The 22436-nt window shown below is 39.6% G+C and overlaps 1 protein-coding gene across 2 annotated transcripts in view; it reads right to left on the minus strand.

Annotated features, from left to right (window-relative positions):
• The window catches only part of DDC (dopa decarboxylase), a 423065-nt gene that overhangs the window by 335659 nt on the left and 64970 nt on the right, over nt 1-22436 (minus strand). For both annotated transcript variants that reach the window (XM_085607298.1, XM_085607299.1), the window contains exon 2: nt 1806-2025. In XM_085607298.1, the coding sequence (XP_085463424.1) occupies nt 1806-2009 (204 nt within the window). In that variant the 5' untranslated portion in view covers nt 2010-2025. The remainder of the gene's footprint in view (nt 1-1805; nt 2026-22436) is intronic.

Below are 22436 nucleotides of genomic sequence, written 5' to 3' on the forward strand. Positions count from 1 at the left end.
TGTGACTCAGCCCCGATCAGTGTGGCTTAGTAAAAACAAAGAAATGCAACACAGCACATTGTGCTATCTTGTCTTACTTTGCATGGGGTACGGGTTACATGGGTGAAGCATGGGCATTCCCATGCATCCACCTATTTGTTTGACCCAAGCCCAGATTTACAAAGACATGTAAACTTAGCTTTGTGCAAAAATAGTGTGCCTACCTGACAGGGGCATAACAAGGAGAAATATCTTTATTTCTCCTTGTTATCTTCTTTTGATGTGTGTTGCGGGATAATGCCTCTAAGGGCTGTTTTTGTGCAGGAAAGTATCCCTGCACAAAAATAATCCTGCCACTGGAACCTAGACACCCTCGCACCATGGTGCAGAAGAGCGCCATTTCTTAGTACATATGGCGCGATTTGTTTTCTCCCCCACTCAGCAAGATGCTTTTCTGTGTTGTGTGGAATCTGTCCCTTTGTGTTTGGTCCACACTTGGTGTGAAACAGGGTGCAACATTGCACCAGTCCTCTATGACTTGAAAGGAATACGAATGACATTTACACCCCTTCCTCACATATATAAAGATATTATTATACATAGAGTCTCTGCAGCTCTTTGTCAATAACTACACACACTTTAAGAGATGAGGTAGGGGAGGTCCAAACTGAGCTGCGGAATATCACTCCAGTGAAATGAAAGAAAAGACCCTGTCTTTCAAAGAAACTTCTAGATAAGTCCAGTGGATTCGCAAGCTGATGTTGGCTTGGCCGAGCATGTTGCAATCACACATCTGAATAGCATCTGGCTGACTCAGTCCTGCCTCAGTCAGTCATCCTTCCAAGGTCATAAAATGCAACACCAATGAGTTGGGTACTAGCAATACTTGCTATTTAAAGCATTACAAATTGACAAAACTGCATCACTCAGCTCTATTTAAAACGATGGTATAGTAGGATTCAGACTTAATTCCGCTGTTCCTAGAACCCTAGCATACAGTGCACATTATTCATTAATCAGATGTAAACATTATTTTAGAAATGCAGGGCATCACATACCTTCACATGCAGATGGATTATAAACAAGCAGGGATAGTGCCAAAAAGTTATCCTTTTACACACTGAATTTCTGCAAAACCTCACAATTGTTAATTTGTCTTTTCGTCCAACCAAGTCCTTTGGAAGTTGGGAAGTGTTATTTATGTTTCAGACACATGCTGAGTTTGCACTTGTTTCTTCTTAAAACTGTGACATTCTGACTACTGTACCTGTGGGTAATCTGCTTGTATGAACAGAATTCTTTGATATTTGTGGGCAGTTTTTGCCATTCTTATTCAGTCAATGACCATTTGTTTTCTAAACGCATGTGTATAGTTGTTTAAAGAATTTATGACTTGGGTACTTCATCGCTTGTCGCCATATGGCCAATTCAAAACTGTGCATTTTTCTGGCTGGGATTTCTCACCGCACCCCTAGTTGACAATACCTGGACAACAGTAATTCTAGTAGGGGATTGTGGGGAAATTCTTCTGATCCTCATAGTTACTGTGAATCTGGTAATTTCTATAGGTCTAATAAATCCTATTACTGACCCCATAGTGGTTTCTGAGCCACTGGGAATGAGGCCCTACGTGGAATTTAAAAAATACTGTGGTCACCAGTATTATGGGTTTCTCGCCTTTCTATCCCACACAAAAGTCTGCATGGGTAAGCCATCTTCTTTAGCCTCTGGCGCTTTCAAACTTGACATGAAAAACCTTCAATAGAGAAGAAAGCCAGAAGCAACCAACTTCTTAATGTACATATTTTAAACACGTGTCTACTTACTCCAGGCATAATGACCCTCTCAACATCTTTCATGACATCTTCGAATGTCTCAGGGCCCTCGGGGGCGGATGCAGGAAGCATGGGTCTCAGATACCCTGGATTCACTCCAGGATACACCTGCCTCTTTTCAATCCCCTCGAGGTAATCCGCAATGTAGTCCACCATTTCCTTTCCCCTCTTTCGGAACTCGGCTGAATCCATCATTTACGCAGTGCAAAGCCTGAAGAAGAACACAAATGATGTTAATCATCAATAGAGTGCAAGCTAAAACATTTTACACACTGTGTCCTGATTTGTATATAACATGTTTAATCTTAATGGTGCACATTTTTACACAAAATGATGGCTCATCAGTGCTTAATTTGACCGGTAGTTGAGATCATTTTTATGCACTGGGACTTATTTTTATTATCAGATTTTGACCAAGAACAAAATAGAGAAAGGCAGAAAAGGAGGGGAGCGAGGGAGGATAAAGGGAAAACAATAACCAAAAAGCAGTAACAAAGGGAGAAAATTGGTATGAAAAAGAACCTGCAAAATTGAGATAAAGGTAAAGGGAGTGTATGGTGGTGACCGAAAGAGGCAAGAGGTGGAACTAAGATTAATCAAACTTGGTATTCAACTACCCCAGCATTTGGCAGCACCTGCAGCAGGCTTCTGAGAGAAACTTTGGGCACTGGCACTCATTTTAAATATTAAGGAACTTATTTACAAGCCCCTTGCGCTGCCGGTGCGTCTCTTTTATTGACACGCTGCTAGCGGAATGGGCTTCCCCATATTTACAAAGCCATGTAAAGACACGCTGCGTGACTTTTCATAACCTTGTAAATATGTTTCCCTTTCACGCATAACTCTGCATGAAAGGGGCATTCCATGGGTGTTGATGTGGGTGTTCCCATGCAACACCCATGATGCATTCCCAGATTTACAACATTTTGTAAACCTGGGAATGGGTCAGAATCCTACGGCAGAAAGAGGTACAACGAGGAGAAATACTTTTATTTCTCCTCATTTTTTCCTCTTTCTACGCGTGCTGCATTCTGCAGCACGCATAGAAAGAGGAAATGCCTTTAATGATTGTTTTTGTGCATGAAGATGTCTCTTCCTGCACAAAAACAATCATCCCCTCAGCACAGGCACCCTTGCAAAATGACGCAAGGGTGTCTGCGCTGCCACATGGCTGCTGTTTGTGTGCCAGTGCAGGGGAGAAGGACAAGAATGAGTTGTAACTTGTAGATACGGTGCATTCCTGCCCTTTTATTTTAACGCATGACAGCACAGCAGAAGGCTTGTAAATGAGGCCCTGAGTACTGCGGATTGGCAAGCACGCCAGGAGACATTTGCAGCAGGTGCATGAGCTGGGTCAGCTATCTAAACAGCTTGCAAAATGGTATGGCATCATTACTGACATTTCCTTAACACAGCAGCATCATCAACAATATTAAGAAAATGCTGCGTGGGGGTAGAGCTTGACTGAGTTCATGATGGCCGGCTACTGATGAGGCTCAAGGAGAGCCCGGCATCTCAAAGAGATTTGCCCGCTCCTGTGGCATCATCCAGTCCTGCAACAGACGGCAGACAGTGGCAGTTTCCAGTTGACAGAAGAAGTTTGATGACTGGTGCAGAGGTGCTACTGGCCTCTTGCAGCCTTATCTGGTCTTTGTCCCGGATGCATAAACACTGATAATTGACCAAACTGGAACAGTTTCTGGAGAACTGGGACTCTCAGGACAGGGACACCTTACACCCTCACTGTCACAGACCGTCTCCAGGGCTGAGAGGCCATGGATTCCTATGATTACCCACATTGTTATACCATTGGCTAAAAAATGTGGATAAGCGATGCGAAGAATAAGAGGAATGGGAACCATTAAGGCTAGATCAAAGAGTGGCAGGGACCAATCCGTCTCCCTTAAAGGACTGAGATAGTGGCAGCACAGTGACTTATATGATGAGTGAGGTGCCATCTTAACAGCTCCATGGTAAGATCTGTTTGGTTTACCATTCTCTGTGATTATTCCATTGATACTGCTGGAATTAGCCTATCCTTACCTATCTGCCCATGAAATCCCCCCGCTATTGTCGTTCTACAAGAAACACACTTATCACAAAAAGTCTGAAAAGCTTAAACTGGAGTGTATGGGCAGGGTGGTGAGTAGTAGCCACACCATTAGACAGACCGGGCCATCTGCACTTACAACAAATACAACAACTTCAAAGAAATGAGAATTTGCTCATTAATTCCAAAAATCCTTCCCATACACATGACTGAAAACATGGACTGACACAGAGGAAAGATATTGATTTACAAAACGCTGGAAACAGTACTGGTGGTGGGTTAGATCTATGTACCTAACTTAAGGAGGGCTGAATATTTCTCATCTCTACAGGGTGATTGTGAGGTTTGGCAACACAAAGATGGTGATCAAAAGGGACTGGAATTTGGCTGTAGACCTTTAAATAGACAGGTCAGGACCGTTAGATGAATTGAACTCTAAAGATAGAGAAATACTAGGTGATGTCATAAAGGATGCTGGACTGCTGAACCAATGGCGGCTGCCCAACCTAAGGGACAGAGAGTACACATTAATTTCATGTGTACATGGCTCAGGTTCATGAATAGAGTATTTTTTGCTAACCCAATCCACCCTGTATTACCAGTGCTACCAGATCGTACAATACATGAGTGAGGAATCTCAGACCATGCCTCAATCCTATTAGAACTTGACCTTGGATATCCCTACCTTCACAGAACAGTAGATGAATGTGAACAGATATAAGCTGCCAGCCGAGAAAAAAGGGTTGACGGAATACTTACGTCTCATCATCTCAATCCCAAGCAGTGACCCATAAGGCTTAAATGCAGGGTTTGCTGATGATAGACTCCAGTACGGAGAGATAGAAATTGCAGGGGGACCAAAAACAACTGCAGATGAAAATATACACCCTGAATAGGCAATATGATCATAGTCCCATATTGCAACTCTTACGATGCTTAAAAAAGGCTACATTTGACCTAAACACGTATTTTACCCGTCAAGCAGAATATGCCTTGCTTTGCCTAAAGTGTGGAGATATTACGAACAAGGCGAATAAACAGGCAGATCGCTGGCAACACTACTGTGCCAGAGGGAAGCCTATCAAGCTATATCAGCCATTAGAATCCAGCAAGACCACCTGATGACCCATCCAGTTGTAATAGCTGACATACATGCTCACTCAGTTCTAACAGACTTGTATAGTCCTGAAAGCCCAAGGTTACCCTTGGTGAGATGAGGTTCCTGGAAAAGTTCCACTTACCCACTCTTCCAATAACATTCAAGGCTTCTAGAGGGGGAAATACCAGATTAGGAAATTACTGAGCTGTTTGGACCTGCCATACAATATGTCCCCTGGAGAGGTTGTTTACACTATAGCAAAACAAGATACTCATGGTGCCACTAATCTATAAAATCTTTAAGGAAGTAGAATAGGTGGGTGGACTGAGGGCAGAATATAACAAGGCGATCATCAATCTGATTTTGAAGGAGGGTAGAAACCCAGCTAGCTGTGCAAGTTATCACACCATTTCACACCAATATGAAAATCCTGTCCACAGGGCTAGCAAATCAGCTGCAAAAAGTGGTGCCAAGTCTCATATATGAATCCTAAGTAAGCCGCTCCACAAGAAATCACATATGTATTATCCACATTGCTCATGAAGAGGGATATTAACAGTAAAATACTGCCATCATTAGATGCTGAAAAAGCGTTTGATAGGGTAGAATGGGGGTACTAATTCCAAACACTCGACAAAATGGGCCAAGACTTTATTGGCAAAATATGTTGGCTCTATAGAGAACCAACTGTCCAGTTAGATTGTGGAAGACACAAGTCAAACACATTTCAGATACGCTGGGGAATGAGACAAAGGTGCCCTCGCTTCTCTTTTTGCTGGCTCTAGAGCCACAGGCAGTTACAGTTGTTACTGCAGCAGGACAAATCAAAATAATGGTATACAGTGATGACATTTTCCTGACACTTAGTGACCCACATCGTGGGATTCCATGCCTCATGTTCTTCATCGATGAATTTTTGTTTTTTCCTGGTTATAAGATTAACTAGGGCAAAAATGAAGCCATGCCAATGTATGGCTGTCAAGGTACGCGAGCGGTCAATGTTTCTAGGTTAATTTGGAAAACATCCAAATTAAAATGTCTTGGTATCCTAATCAATAGGGCTTTGGGATACATGGTGGTACATAACATACAACCATTGTTGGATAAAGCTAACTTAGACTTCCAAGAATGGGGCTCCCTACAACTTGCAATCTGGTGTAGGGTGCAGGGGACTGTCCCGAGATTTAATTGTGTATTTGAGATGCTAGAACTACCTATTTACACAGCAGTACTACATTTCATCAACAACCACATAAAAATACTTTATTTGGGAAGGCAGGAAAGCTACATAAAACTTTCAAAATCACATGCAGACACAGGGCTGGGGGACTATGTTTACCAGACATGGGCACAAATTGTCTCAGTTGCAATGATGGCTACAGAGAACCGCCACTATGGGTGCCCATAGAAAGATCCCGACCACAAGCACCACCAGATCTTGGCATCCTCTACTTGAAGAATGATCAGCCAGTTGTGCCTTTACCACCCATGACAACAGCCATGAAAAAGACATAGAAGGATTCACTTCTTGCACTCAGAGGCAGCGGTGTAGTACAACAGTGACATCAGGAAAGGACATACAGCTATACATTGGCTGGTGTGGGAGAACTGTGGGGTAAAGTTGGTAGTTGACTTTCACAGTAATGAAGGACCCAAACATTTTTTGGGGATTTATGTGCGGAATTTGGATTACCACAGTCACAACAGTGGCGGGGCAGAAGTTACAGCACTACTTACATAGTGGGTTGGGCCCCTCACACACAAAACTGTTCACATTATCGATACATAAATATTTGATAACAATGGGGGGGGGGGGTAGTAGAGGGACGGGCTCGGAATTATTTTCAGCACCCACAAAACTCTCCATGGAAAAGTGTTGGCAAAAATGCCCGAACTACAGGGGTGAAGACTGGACAATCCAGGCTTAAATGCACATATTTTAAAATACTCCACAATTGGTATTGGTCCACATACAGACTACGACTAAATGACTGATTCCTGATGACTGCTGCTGGAGATGTAATTCTCAAGGATGTAACATTGCGTTTTATGGTGCTGCTCACAACTTCAGACTTACTGGGCACAAGTTTGGCATACACTACTAGTCTTTGCCCCTTTGTAGAGTCAACCAAAATGGCATCATTGCATGATACCTCAGTCACTGGCAAAGCTAGCCCACAATGATGCAATTGGGGGCCAAGGCCTTAATGGTGGTCAAAATTTGTATTTTACACTGGTGCACCTCACACACTTCTCGAATGATCTGGGGAACTCTTTCGTCTGGCCACATATGAGAAACGTATATTTAGACTCCAGGACCATCTACCGTCTACGAGCCGATCAGTGTTTCCATGGGAATAGCTCCTACCCTACACCTTTAACTATCTGTATATGCATGCCAATAAAAACGGGCGAGATCAAGGTCTAGTGACTGCTCCATATGAATAGGTGTGTATGAATATGCAATAATATATATTCCCCTGCTCCTTGCTCTTCATTCTACTTTACCCATCCTTAGCTTGCCTCTCAACCTTCCCACCCCCAACCATCCCACCCCCGAGAGATACACCCACTTTTGTTATGACACAGAATGTGTATAAAATGTAATGATAGGACAAGCTAGTTAGGAACAACTGTATTGGTAGTTACATCATTACTTCAATAGTATGGGATGCTAGAAGTTACTGTTATATCGTGATCTAATGTGCAAGTGGACTGAGAGACTACATAAACTAGTGTTCGACATTTATGCGCCCCATAACTGTAATTGACATACTCAATAGCACGACTCTTGCTCTTTGGTATAAATAATATGTTGTTTGGAAATAAATAAAACAATAAAGAAAGGAATCAAAAATGCTGGGTGAAAAATGTATGCTAGGAGATTTTATATTTTACTGAATAAACTGAGAATGAGTATGACACGAACAGGTCCCAAGTTTAGTACTACAACAGTGAGTTTAAATGTTGTCCAGCATGGCTTCTTTCCAAAATGTATATGCTTGGAGCACCTTTTGATTGTAATGTGAACCCCAAAACACTGCTTTTATCAAAAGTGAAAAAATATAGGACGGTTTTATGCTCTATTCATCTTGTGGGCAGTCTGCGTTTCTTGGTTCCCTAGTGAAATACAGTGTTAGTTAAGATTGGCACTGTCTGTGTCTGATGATCCTGGTGTGGAATGCAGGATGTACTAGTGGTGTTGTGAATCCCCAGTTTAGCAGCTAAGTTGGGTAGTAGTGTTGTTACTGGGCACTATGGGTTGGTAAGCTGGGTTTTAACAATGCTTCCTAGTTATTTATAGGATTATTTGACCAGCAAATCAGCAGATAAAAGCTCATAAGTTACAATGTAAACAAGAATCATGACAGAGTGGAGGCGTGTGGAGCCAAGCACAGTAGAGGAGACTAGGAAAGAGGACTGATAAAAATGGGAGAGAGAAGGGCTGAGAAAGAAAAAGAAATGCAGAAAAAAAGAAAAGCAATGGGGGAAAAGTAAGCAGGGGAGGGAAAATGGGTAGGTGGGTAAAGGGAGAGAATGAAGGCAGTAGCGGCTCGTGGAGGGAGTTCGTTTTATTAACTTAAGTGTGTACTTACCTCCGTTCATCCATATTCTGGTGTTTACATTTCCCCCTGCCCCGCCTCACTGCCTCACCGAACTCCCTCCACGAGCCGCTACTGAATGAAGGTAATAAGAACGGGTGAAAGGAAAAGACTGAAAAGAAGGAGGAAAATATGAAGGAAAGAATGGGTGAAATTAAGAGTGTATCGGAGAAAAGGAAGAAAAGTTTAAAGAAATAGTGATATGTAGTAAAGGTGAAAGGAAGGGATGTGAAAGAAGGAAGGGCAAAAGGATGGTTGGATGGAAGGGTGAAAGGGCCATGCAAGAGTGACAGGATCGATGAATGTATGCAAAGGTGAAAGGATGGGTTAATCGATGGAATGATAGAATGATGTAAGGCAAGACTGATGCATGAAAAATTAGATAGTGGGATAAAATGATCTACGGGTGAACAGATAGATGAATGGGTAAAAGGATATATGAATGGTCTGAAGGGTGCATGGTTGAATATACGGATGTGTGAATGAGTGAATGGTGGATGAATGGAAGGGTGAATGAGCTGATGGATGGGTGAAACGTTTGGATAAATGAAAGGAAAGATAGAATACTTAAAGGACAGTTGGGTGAACAGAAGAACAATGAAAGGATGGTTGGATGAATGTTTGGTTACACAGGTGGATGGTTGAGAGGATAGGATAGATGGTTGGGTAAACTGGTGAATGCTGAAAGGATGAGTGGATGGTAGATTGAAAGCATGAATGGATGGATGGAAGGGTGAAGGTAACTCTTCTAGGGTGGGTCGGGCTTGCTCACTTGCGTTAAAAGTATAAATCAAAGTAGGGGGGTATTACAATGTTCTGGCTACTCCCTTGTTACTCTTCTAGCACTAAACAAGAAAAAGTCTAGGATTCTTGCGATCCACATGCTTACTTAAGCTCTTTACTTTGGCTATGGCCAGTATTATATGCTACTCAGCAATCACTTGCTTTTCAGCAATCACTTGGTTATCAGACGGCATTCCATATTATGTCAGAGTTCGATGTTAAGGGAATGCTCAATGATGTGCCAAACGGAAACATGGCACCACTTGATACCTGGAAGTTGATTCTGAATCCAGGGTCTAAGGGCTTTTTGCCACAAACAGAACAACATTCATGAATAATTATAATGCAAGTCCTATTCTGAGGCAATATAATGTTAAATTTTTTTATAAATGTGCAATTCACCCTTGAAAAATGGGTGAAAGTTAGGATCATTATTATTATGACGATCATCATTCTGATTTGCTCAATATGTGTTATCACTAGTCATGCCATGCTGAATTTGCAGTTTTTGCGTATTTCCTATTAAAAAAAAGTGTATAAAAACCTTTTGGTTTTGGGAGTGAACCAGATGATTTCCCTTTTTCTACCAGGGTCTCTGTCAGTTACACTTATCATTTTTGCTGTTTATTGGGACTTAGAATACTTTTCATTTCAGACTATGTACTCTGTATCTGAGCCTTCATGTCATTTCAATTATTCTATATTGTCTATTTTGAGATTTTGCAATAAAACCCTATGAACTTTAATTGATCTAGATCTCAGTTATTGAGTGATCCCAGTCATTATTATATTACTGTGCTATTTTGTTGTGCCTGAAGTCAAGAAGGGTAGATCAAGAGTACTGGAGCTGAGCCTCCAATCGTAAATATTGAGGTGATCAAAATATTGCGGTGCAGTTCGGTTCCGAGAAAAATGATTGCAGAGGATGGTGCTGTAAGAGCACCTCCTCCTTGGTAGAGGTTTGCTATAATTTTCTGATAGTTGTTGAGTCTTTAATGCCCAGTCTGAAGGGAGAAAGGAGTTTTTGGAACTCTGCCAAAAGACTTGTGCCAGAGACTCCCGAGACATTATTTGCTGAGTGTTCCTGAACAATTTGGAATGTAAGTATGAACAGAGGGAATTTATCTGTATTTAGTTTACATATTTGTGCTACATATTGAAGTATGTGTTTAAAGAAGGTATTTCTGTTTCTGTTTTGAATTGTTAGGATATGCGATGGTTATCATAGGTTCAATTGCAGGATGACTGTAGTAATGATGTATTGTTCATATTTGTATCGCATTTGAGGTTTTATTGGTTGGCTTAATTTGGTTAGTTGACATATTAGTTTTACTTTCTGTAATTGTAGTGTGTAGAGCGAGGAGCCACATACATGTTGATGGGGATTATGGACTAATGAGTTTCTCTTTTCTAGGTTGCGTGCCTGAATTGGTTGATGATTCTTGCTCTTGAGTCCACAGGAGCAAGCGTACAGACTAGGGTGAATGATTGCTGGATGGGAATCTGTCTAGTGTGAATTGCAGTACTTTGTGAATCGTTCTTTGGTTTTTCCATTCTTGATTTTACATTTTGGAATTATTTCTGAGCTTCCATATTTTGTGATTGAGTTGTCTTACTTAATTTACTGACTTTCTCTTCCTTTATAAGGTAAAAAGACAAGAATGTATTTAGCTTTTTTGGTTTAAAAGAGGTTTTGCAATTATTTTCCTGTTTACTGATAAGCCCTGCACTGATTGGTCAGTCAGACAGGGATCCAGGATGGGGTTGGAGACACGTCATCACAAAGCAGTTCTATGATTGAGTGGATGCTGATGAAGCCATTCTGTGATAGGTTGACCTTTGACAGAGTAGCGCTATGCTCGATTGTTGCTCACTAGTTCGTTTGTTGTGATTTTTTATCTGATTCTCGAGTCCGTTTCAAGGAGAAACAATGGGAAGTGTGTTAGTAAAGCCTAAGGTCACTATAGTATTTAGGGAGCATCATAGATTACCGACAGAAGGCACACCAGTTTACCAGATGATGGAAGAGATTTGGTATTATACGTGTACTTGGATTTCAGACTGTTATGAGTATACTGGACATGATGAAATTTTACAGTTTACATTAGAGGGTACCTTTAATATTAGGCAAGTAGATTTCTTGAGACACACCATGCATGGCATGCAGCCAATGCCTAGACCTACACAGCTTGAGGCCCTTAACAAATGGGATTGCATGGCAACAGAGAAAGAGAGAAAGAAAGCATCAAACCAGGTGAAAAGCTAGGCATAGACTCAAGAGTAATATGGGTTGTCAGGAGAAGTGCTGGGGGGAGCGTATGTGTTGAAAAATTCCCTGCTATAATTAATTAGACTGATGACAAAGATAAAACAAACAAAAAAAGAAGGATTCTGATGAGGAGGATAATAGTTTTACTGAACTTCTGGATTCTAAACCTCCTCCATACACAGCAAGATCAGTGGGAACAAGTGGGACTATCTCTGGACCTGATGCAGGTGCTGGGGAAGATGGTGGTGCTGGGGAAGATGGTGGTGTATTTGTACAGCGTTCTACTACTACGGTATTGGTACCAAGTGCACTGACAGAGATATTGGACAGAGGAAATGGAGATACACAATTGGCAGTACAGATTCAAGCTGCCACACCTAGAAGAAAAGTAGTAGTTGAAGAAGTTCTTAAGTAAATTTATGTTGCCATTTTAAAAATGGAACTTGGTGAGATACTGCAGGGGAATGTGTGTTGTTATCCTGCACTCTTTTTGTCCGCAGGGAATCACAACGCGGTCATTACAATGACTGCGTTGTGATTCCGCATACCATTACTCCGCAAGTCGTAACAACAACTTGTGGAGGGGGGGGGGGCTGGATGTTGGAATAGTATTATTTACTAGTCCAACTCCAGTCTGTGCGGAGAGTAGGGAAGGTGTTGGATTTTAAATCCAACACCTTCCCCCCCCCTCCGCAAGTCCTTGTTCCGACTTGCGGAGTAATGGTATGCGGAATCACAACGCAGTTGTTGTAACAACCGCGTTGTGATTACCTGCGGGCAAAAAGTTTCATGGTAAACGTTGTTTACCACTGCAAGGTAATGTTGATTTAATTAGACTGTTGGCTTATAATGGCGATGAAATGTGATATTTGATTAAAGAAGTAGCCAGAATCATTAATTTAGAATAACTAGCTGATGAATTAGAAACTGACATCAGCAAAATGAAGAATGTAAAGCGAAATCACAAAACGGATTTGACAAATGATGGAATTAAGGAGTTGGGCACAATTATATTGAGATGCCCATCAAAGATTTAATTGAGAAAACAAGGGATTCGAGTAATTTGAGGAAATATCGAGAAAGATGGAGGAACGGGACAGCAAATACAAAGAGAATGAAAGGGTAGGTTAAGAGGTGTTGCAAATGATTCGGAATTTGGGAGAGAAGCAGTTTTTGAGTTTCCTTTGAGAGAAGTTCCTGGTGGAACTTTTGTGCAGGTTTCATGGACTCAAGCTGATTTGTAAGCATTTAGCAATACATTTGCAAAATTGAGAGAGCATCCGGGAAAATGCAACGAAGAGATGCACAAATTGGTATATATTTCCCAGATACTATGGACTGATTTAAATATGCTGCTTGAGATTTAGCTTCTTAGTGATTTGTGGGCTGAATGTAAGTCTGTTGTTGATTGGCCTACACCAGAACTAGCAAGAATAACTGACAGTGGTGCTTCTTCTATAGAGGCAGTGACCAAATATAAGAATGCGCTTGAGCATTTGAAAAAACGAGTTCCTCAGAAGGATATAAACTGGAATATAATTTTGAGAACTTCACAAGCACTGAAAGAGTCATTGCATGTCTTTTATGAGATGCTTATGCAGATTACCAAGAGACATGGTGGAGTCATAGACCCAGAGAGGGTTGGGGCAAGTGGAATAGTGTCTGCTTTTGTGAATGGTTTAAGGCCAGAGATTTGTAATTACATTCTAAAGAATGAATTGCAACAGCAGACAAAGGGTGAAATCTTGAAGTTGGGGAAGTATAGTGGTGATTATATTGAATTGAAAAAGATTAAAGAGAGGTTGATGATTGCCCAAACAAAAACATTGAAGAAAGTACCTCGGAATCAAATGGGTTCAAATACAAATTTGAAAGTCTGGGGTGAATGGAGTGAATCACATGCAGATGCAAGGGATGGTAACATTTTGAAATGATGAAAAAGAATGCAGCTTGTCACGTTCATGGGAAGATCACGCTCCGGAATAGAGAAGGCCAGCAGAATCCTAATGAGATTCAGGGGTATGTAGAAAGAATTCCACAGATGCAGAGAAGTAATGTGATGATTCCAAATATGGAAAATGCTGAACAGAATGTGGAGAGTCAGAAATCATTTCGAATGCCAATGCCTACAGCCCCAGTGATGCAGGAATACATGTGAAACCAAATGCACTATAATGCAGGATATCAACTGATTCCATTGATTGTGAATGATGAGTTGGCAGGGAATAGTTCACAATGACAGTGCCTGAGGTGGGAGGAGGATTGCATGCTTAGATCAAAGTGGCCCATATGTTGACGGAGTAGCCAATAGTGGTCCTGTTTCATTTTTAATCAATACTGGGGATACCTGGTCTACAGTTAATTCTTTGAAAGTCACAAACCTACCCTCTCAGGAAGAGAAATCCAAGTTGTAGAGGTCAGTAATAAACACATTGTTAATTAGGTTACAGCAGATATTCCAGTTAAAATTCTTCAGATTAATAAGCACCAATTTATGTTGTGTGATTCAAGTCCTGATAACCTGTTGGGAACGGGACTTACTCTACAAAATGAATTGCGTGATTTACTGCACACCGGACCTTGTTGTGATAGAAACACAAAATGAAGATTCTATGTTCAAAATAAATACTTCAGATTCAATAGTTGAGTTATTCCGGTTTTAACTAAGGAAGACTTGCCTTTGGATTTAAGACATGCTGTCAAATATGAAACATTAGATTTTACTGGAAAGGGGATTGGACTGCCTAAAAGAACAAAACCAGTTAAAATAAAAGTTAAACCAATATTTGCTAAAACAAGACAATGCAGGCTTACTAAAAAGACAGAAGAGGGAATGAAGCCAGTGATTGAGCAATGAATCCTCTGGGAGGTACTTGGTAGTTCTTGCTACTCTTTTGTGTTTGGAATTAAAAAGCTGAAGAACAAGTGGAAAATCGTAAAGGATCCCTGCAAGATTAATACGATTGTTGTTCCATGTTGTCCTGTGGCACCAAATTCAACAGTGATTTTGTTTCATATTCCATCAGAAGCAGAGTGGTATATAGTTATTGACTTATGCCAGGAACGTTTTTCAATTCCTTTGCATGAGGAATCGCAACTCATTTCTTGTTTCAATTTTTGAAAAAAGTTCTCATGTGATGTAGGGTCCCACAAGGATATAAGGAGAGTCCTTCGATGCTAGTTAAATCTTGAAGAAAAATCTGTAGAGTTTGAAGTACCCCTTTGAATTCAGTCTTGGTGCCTTATACTGATGATCTGCTAGTCACATCTAATGCAAAACAACACTCTAAACTGGATACAATTGCTTTGTTAAATCATCTAGCTCAGTGTTTTCCAACCTGTGGATTCCAACCCAATGGTGTTGTTGCAAGGTGATTTTTTGTGGATTGTGTAATTCCAAGCAATAAATAAAGATTCCTTTATATTCTGTATTTATCGTGTCACGTTTGCTGCGCTTCAAAGACAAAGTTCAAATATAAGGCAATGTCTTTTGACAAATTGCTACTTTTTTATTAACATGGGGATTGGTGTTTACAAACTCTTCTCACTTTGAAGTCAGAGAAAGAAGTGTAAAGTGAATTATGTGACAATTGTGCTGGGGTACAGGTGTGTGAAAGGAAAGGCTATAGGATGTTGTTTTTCGTAACACACAACAAAATATAAATACCCCTAAATAAACTGTACACATTCAGCAGTTAAGAAAGTAAAATCAAGCAAATTGTTTTGTAATTCTGAAGTGTGATGGAAACAAATATTTGAATAAGATCAAAACAAATCATGACACTTTACTTAGTGGTGCACACATGAAAAATATTCACTGAAACCTGATCTCCACACATTACAAGTTGTGTGCAATATAATTTTATCAGTAAAACTATGTGTCTGTGCCAATTTAGTGGCCATTTCAGCAGAAAATGTGTTGTCTGTAAATGACAACACACCACCACATGATGCTTTAGGTACATTAAAACATCACCTGCCCATGCCTATTAAAGCTAGGTGGGTTACGAAAGTTTGCTGTCCTCAAAACTGTGTTGTGGTTCTAAAATGTTTGAGAACCACTGAAAATTGAAATGAGATTTTCTGGCCAGATAGCAGCATTGTAAAAAGGAAGTCATTATTTTGGGCACCATATTGAAAAGGGTGGGAGGAATTTCTGCAATTCTGATATGGAGTCATCTGACTACCGAGAGGGAGGTTCAGATGTTTCTTGGAATTGTTTGGTACTGTTGCCAGTGGATTACCAAACTTTTCCTTGATTGCAAAGGCTTTATTAGGATTGATATGTAATAATGTAGAAGACTCTGTGCAATTTGATGATGACTATATTGACACATTTAAGAAATTGAAAGAGAGTTTGTGTCATGAGACTGAACTTGGGATGCCTGATTACTATTTTATGTTTTTTCTGTTTTCTCACAAGGGAGATGGTTCTAGACTTTTGATTCTTACACAGAAACATGTAGGTTTAATGCACCCAGTGGCGTTTCTTTCTGCTGTATTGGATCCAGTAACTGTAAGTCTTCCAGGGTGTTTGAAGTCGGTTGCAGCTGTTTGCATTGCCATTGAACAAATCAAAGGGATTGTCATGGGCCAGACTTTATTTGCAAATGTCCTACATTCATTCAAAATCCTTTTGACAAGTTAGAGAACCCAACATAAAATGAAAAGCATACTGCTTCGTTACAAGCAGATCATCCTTGCAGCAGAAAACATCTCTATTAGGAGGTGCAATGTTTTGAATCCAAAGATACTGCTTCCTATTTGAGACAAGAGTTGTGACGAAAAGGAAACTGTTGAGGAGATTGATGACGAAGCAGACCACGACTGTATAGAAGTGACTAAATTATGTTCAAAACCAAGACCAGATAATAAAGGAACACCGATGGAAATTACTGAACTGACATTGTTTCTTGATGGTTCTTGCTTAAGAGACCAGTATTGAGCATTGACGGCTGTCTATGCAGTATGTTCCATTTCTGAGACTTTAGAAGCATCATCTCTACCACATGTAAATTCAGGACAGGTGTCAGAACTGGTTGCCTTAATGAGAGCTTGTTGTTTATCGGACAATTTGGATGTGATGATTTTTACAAACAGCCATTATGATTTTGGAGTTGTCCAAGATAATCGTGAACTATGGTCACACAGGGGTTTCATGACCTCCTCAGAAGCCGCTATAAAAAATGGTGTCTATACATTGGGTTTATTGAATAGAAAAGCCAAAAGAAATTGCAGTTGTTAAATCTATAGCTCATACAGCTGGAAAGGACATGGTCATACTTGGAAACAAATATGCGGACCAGGTGGCAAAATCTTGTACATTACAGGATACAACACTGATACAGTAGAGTGAAAATGAAGATTTGAGAAATAATTCAGTGGAAAATAAAGAAAATGTAAATTATTTTTTTGGGGATCCAATGCAGACTTCTTTGAATGAACCAAGAGATGTACAGGAAGATGCCCCAGAAACTGGGAGAGACAAGGCTACAAGGAAAATGATCAGGATTTGTATGCAAATGCTGAGCATAAATATGTCTTACCTGATTTAATGTTATATCTTCTGTGCAAGTATTTACACAAACAGACACATGAATGGAGAGATAGTCTGGTTAGAATTCTCAAAAGTGGTATACAGGATTTCGAAATGCTGATCCTGCTGACAAACACCGCTGTGAAATGTGTAGGTGTGCCCCAGTGGATCCATGCTGATCACACAAGGAGAATGAGAGTAGCTGAAGCAGAGGATGAGATGAGTGGTCCAGAGCCAAGCGCACAGACATCAGTGCAAAGTCAAGCTCAAATTCAAGCCCAAATTCTCAGTGTGAATCCAGAGGGAGTGAAAAATGTGATTTTGAAACTGGTGAAGATAATGAAGAAAAGCAAAGTATCAGGTTAGTGGGAGCTCTGATGAAGAACCTTAGATTCCAAAAGTCCAGTTTTAAGACATAGATCAGAGTAAATAGCTGCTACAGTGCAAAACATCAAAGGTATGAGAGGCAGCAAGAAGAAGTAATCTCTGATCTTTGCAGTGAAAAGTTACAGTTGAAGATAAAAGTTACAAAGACCCTCAAACAAAAGAAGTTCACTGTAAACAGAGCTAAGACAAAACTGATCGGAGTTCAAGTTTGTTTGAGTTCTAGTTTGAGTCTGAGCTCAAGCCAAAGTTTCTTGGAGTGTAAAGAAATCCTGGGAAAGATTGTTGCTGAGGGAGAAAGAGTTGATAGAGGTATTCCAAGAAAGAGAACAGGCAAAAGACAACACGGTGAACCGGAATAGAAACCTGAAAGACAAAAAGATTCTGAAAGTAGTGGAAGTGACTCACCGGTTGCTAAGAGATCAACACGAAAAAGAGTTCTAAATCTGAAATATGCTTAACTAGAAAGGGTACACTTAGCTACAGTTTCTAGAGAAGAAGAAGATGAAACCAAGTTGGATGATTATACTTTGGATATCAATGCCAGTACAAGTTTGAGAGTGAATCAGAGACTGAGTTTGAAATGAGAGAAGAGACTCCTTGAATCGAATAACGAACCTTTTGGAGAAAATGTTCTGACACGGCTGTTCAACAAAGAAAACTGAAACGTGAAACAAATTTGAAATTAACTAGTGAAACAAACTGTTGAAAAGAAAACTGAGAAGATTATTTTAATTTTTTTGTTTTGATTAGTGTTTTAATAAAATTAATTTGTTTTAAAGAAGATTTGTGTTGATTTTTGGATTTTACCACAACAAAATGTTTTCTCTCAAAAGAAGATGGAATGCAGCAAATGCTGCAGAATTGTAGCATTGGTTACACTAATAATAATATTAGCAGTTTCAGTGGGACTTGTGTTGTGCTTATTGACTCCTGTGGTATATGCTTCAGATCATGTTAATAATGCTAATGTAGTGTTTACTACTAAAAGAAATGAGCTAAACCATAGAGAATGCTCAGTGGATTTAAGGATAATGTGTATATCAAAATGATTAGAGCATATGTAGATACAATGAAGGATAGTGGGTGCTAAGTTTGTGTCTACCTTCCTACATCAGCTGGAGGGGGGTCTACTTATGTACAGTTAACTCTTTCTTGATGATTGTCATGTAGCATATATGTTGATATTTTCAAGCATGATGAATTTCTTTCTCCTCATTTAAGTGATTTTAATGTGTTTTTAGATGATTTGTCTATCAGAAAAGATACAAGAGAAAATAAATCTAGCACATTTTTTTAAATGATTGCACAAAACAGGTATGATATGAACCGTGTTTGGGATATTTGTGTCTTCTGAGTAATGAGAAGTATAATTTTATTAGAGAACACAATCTTGAAGGAGTAAATGTGAGAAATTTGAAAGAACAGAACAAGCTGAAGAGAAATTTAGAATGCCAGATTTACATCCCAGAACAGGAGAAAATGCGGGGAGTTGTGTATGGAAAGGCTTATTTTCTTGAAAGAAGGTAAGATAGTATTAGTAGGAAATAGTGTGTGTGATAGAACTTATGAAGTTACTGGAGACTATTTGCTTGGATTAAAAACCTATTTTGAAGGGAATTTAATTTGTTTGTGGGAGATGTGCTTATTTTAGTTTGCTGATAAATTGGGTTGGCTCCTGTTATGTAGCTTTACTAGTTTATCGTACAGATAAATTAGATGATGAGCATGGTTTGAGTCGAGTGAGAAGTAGTTTTGGACAAGTAGTTTTAGATAAATTAGGTGCTATAATTCCTTCTGTAGGAGTAACAATAAAAGATATGAAAACTAAGCAGGTGTCTACAGCTGTAGATAGGCTTGCAGTTGGATACAGCAGGGTCATTTAAGCTAGTAAATATAGAAGTGGTAGCTACTATGGCTAAGGTGATACAAAATCCTCTTGCATTACATATTCTTTTAGTGAAATAGGGTGAAGTCAGTAAGGTGCTAAAGGCAAGGAGGTGGTGTACATTCATACCTGATAATAGCAAATGTATTGATTCATTTAGTTCTAATCTAACTAATGTTTCACATGTGATTAAGTCTTTTGAGGAGCGTGGCTTTTGGGAAACTGTAGGTTTATAGTTTAGGAAGTTAGGGAAAAGTTTCTGTAAGGTTGGAGAATGGCTAAGTAACATAGGTGGTAATGCTTTCCAGGCTATACTAACACTGGTAAAGATCATAATGATTTGTGCAATTGTTCTGTTTCTGTTGCTAAACATGTCAGAGTGTTTTAATAGTAGATATAAAAATCAAGGTAATGGTGAAAATAGGTTGAAGAACAGGAAAAGATTGACAAAATTATAGAGTTTCAAGTATCTTGTCTACTACCAGTTAAAGATGGTGCAGGAAAATCTGTGGAGCCACCAACGATGATAACGTCTATTAATTGATGGCTGATTAATATAGTTTATAAATGGTTTATAAGTGATTATTAAAAAATAAATAGAAGGCGCAGTTTTTAAAACCCTTTTCCTAATGTGCAATATTGGGTGACAAATTATTTTTTGATATTAAGAATTTTTATGACTAATATAGTAGTAACTGCTAAATTATTAATGTTGCAATTGAAACAATTGTATTCAAAGGTTTAAAAGTGTGCTTATTAACGTAGTTTAATAGTGTGACATTTCTGTAGTAACACAATTTTAATAAAGTGAATGCTGTTTTGGTGTCTGTTCATCTTGCTTCTGCTTTTTCCCCTCCCACTCAGTATCGGCCTTCTCTCCCTACAGTCTTCGCAGAGCACAGGACAATGTGACGTAATTGGTTATTTTCCTTACAGAGCGTGTATTGTGAATGAAGCTTTCTTCATGTACCTAAAGTAACGTTCTTAAGTACACTTCCCTGGATGTTCTGATGTAGTACTGCTGGAACACTGGTGTATGAACCTTTCTTTGAAAATGTTTCATATTATGTTGCACATCTCTGAACTGTGTTGTTGCTGTGGAAGTTAATGAAAGATTTCCTGTGCCTTAGAAGTGGGCGAGTGTTATCATTCTTTGCTCAATATGTGTTCACTGGTCATGCCATGCTGAATTTGCAGTTTTTGCTTATTTCCCATTCATTAAATGTGTAAAAAAAACTTGGTTTTGTGGGTGAGTCATATAACTTCCCTTTTGCTACCAGGGTCTCTGTCAAGTCCATTTATGATTTTTTACTGCTTGTTGAGACTCACAATAATTTTGGTTTCAGACTATGTACACTGTATTCAAGCCTTCATGGTATTTCAATATATCAGCATTGTCTATTTTGTGATTTTATAATAAAAACCCTTTAACCTTTCATTAATCTAGAATTCAATATTGATTGGTCCCAATCATTATTATATATCTTCTATTTTGTTGGGCCTGATGTCAAGAAGGGTGGATCAAGGGTGCTGCAGCAAAGCCATCTAAGGTAATTATTGGGGTGATTCAAATATCGGGGTGCAGTTCGGATCCCAGAAAAAGAATAGCAGAGGATGGTTGCGTAAGAGTACCTCCTCTTTGTAGAGGTCCCCTATGATTTTCCCATAGATTTTGAGTCTTTAATGCCCAATCCGAGGGAGAAAGGAATTTTTGGAACTCGGCCAAAAGTCTGGAGCCAGAGACTTCAGAGAAGTAATTTGCTAAATGTTCCTGAACAAATTGTAGTGTAAGTATGAATAGAGTTAATTGATTTGTGTGTAGTTTACGTATTTGTGCTACATGTTGAAGTATGTGTTTAAAAAATGGATTTCTGTTTCTGTTTTGAATTGTTCGGATATGCAATGGTGATCATGAATTCAGTTGTCCCAGTCATTTTTATATTAATGTGCTGGTTTGTAAGGCCAGATGTCAAGGAGGGTGATGGCTCTTATTGTTAGATCAAGGGAGCTAGAGCCAAGCTGCAACAGGCAAATTTAAGGGTGATCAAAAAATTGAGGTATAGGTAAATATTGGGGTTTGACTCCCACAATACTTTCATGCTTCTTCTAGAAAAGGGACACTCTATATTGCTTCACTAAAGGGCGAACAACTAGTGGCACTCATTTCACTGCAAGTTGATGTTTCCTACTTCACCTTTCCACTCCAAACTACAATGATCGCAGTGTATTTACTGTTTGAGAGTCTAGTGTCTCTTTCTACTTTGGAAGTGTCCTTCCTTCTGAGGGATGCCATTTTACATCCAGCCCTGTCTGTAATCCCTGCCTGTTTGAGCCAGCATATTAATAAATGGAATCCTGAAATACTTATGCAGTCTTTGTTCAAATACATCTGTCAGAAAATTGAATAGATGTGTCACAGGTGATGTATAGAAAGTTGAAGCTGGGATTTAATTATTTGCTGCCTCTGAACAATGAAAAACGGTGACTGAACCCTAGACGAAGAAAGGTGTGCTCCAATGGTGTTTTGAGAGAGGTACTATATTGAGGGAAAATGTATGCTGTGTGGTGGAGCACTTTCAGGAAGCAAAGTCGAAGAGGAAGAGCTTCTTGTCATCCCAACTTCTGCAGGAATTGTGCACCTTGTGACTCAGGAAGTTGTCCGGGAGTCAAAAGATGAGGATGGGAGCAACCACAGTTAATATTAGATACAGAAATGGAACCAGGTCTATTTAAAGCTTGTGATGGCAAAATAAAATCCATTCCGCAAAGGCAGTGACTTTGCTCTGTGTGATCCAATTTTGCAAAGGAGCCAGTGCCCTTCTGCAATTGATCAGTTCTTTTAAATGGGCCATATCTTTGTATTTCACCTTTGTAGGTATTAGAGCAGATTTACTGGTAAAGATTAATCTCCATTTGTGTGTGCTTAAGTTTGCACAAGCAGGCCGAAGACTATTTACTGGGCCTCTGATCTAGTTGCACTGACAGCTGAAGAAATGTGGGGGCATATTTAC

The sequence above is a fragment of the Triturus cristatus genome, chromosome 5_2 (genome assembly GCF_964204655.1).
Source record: "Triturus cristatus chromosome 5_2, aTriCri1.1, whole genome shotgun sequence".
In the NCBI taxonomy this organism is placed as follows: domain Eukaryota; kingdom Metazoa; phylum Chordata; class Amphibia; order Caudata; family Salamandridae; genus Triturus; species Triturus cristatus.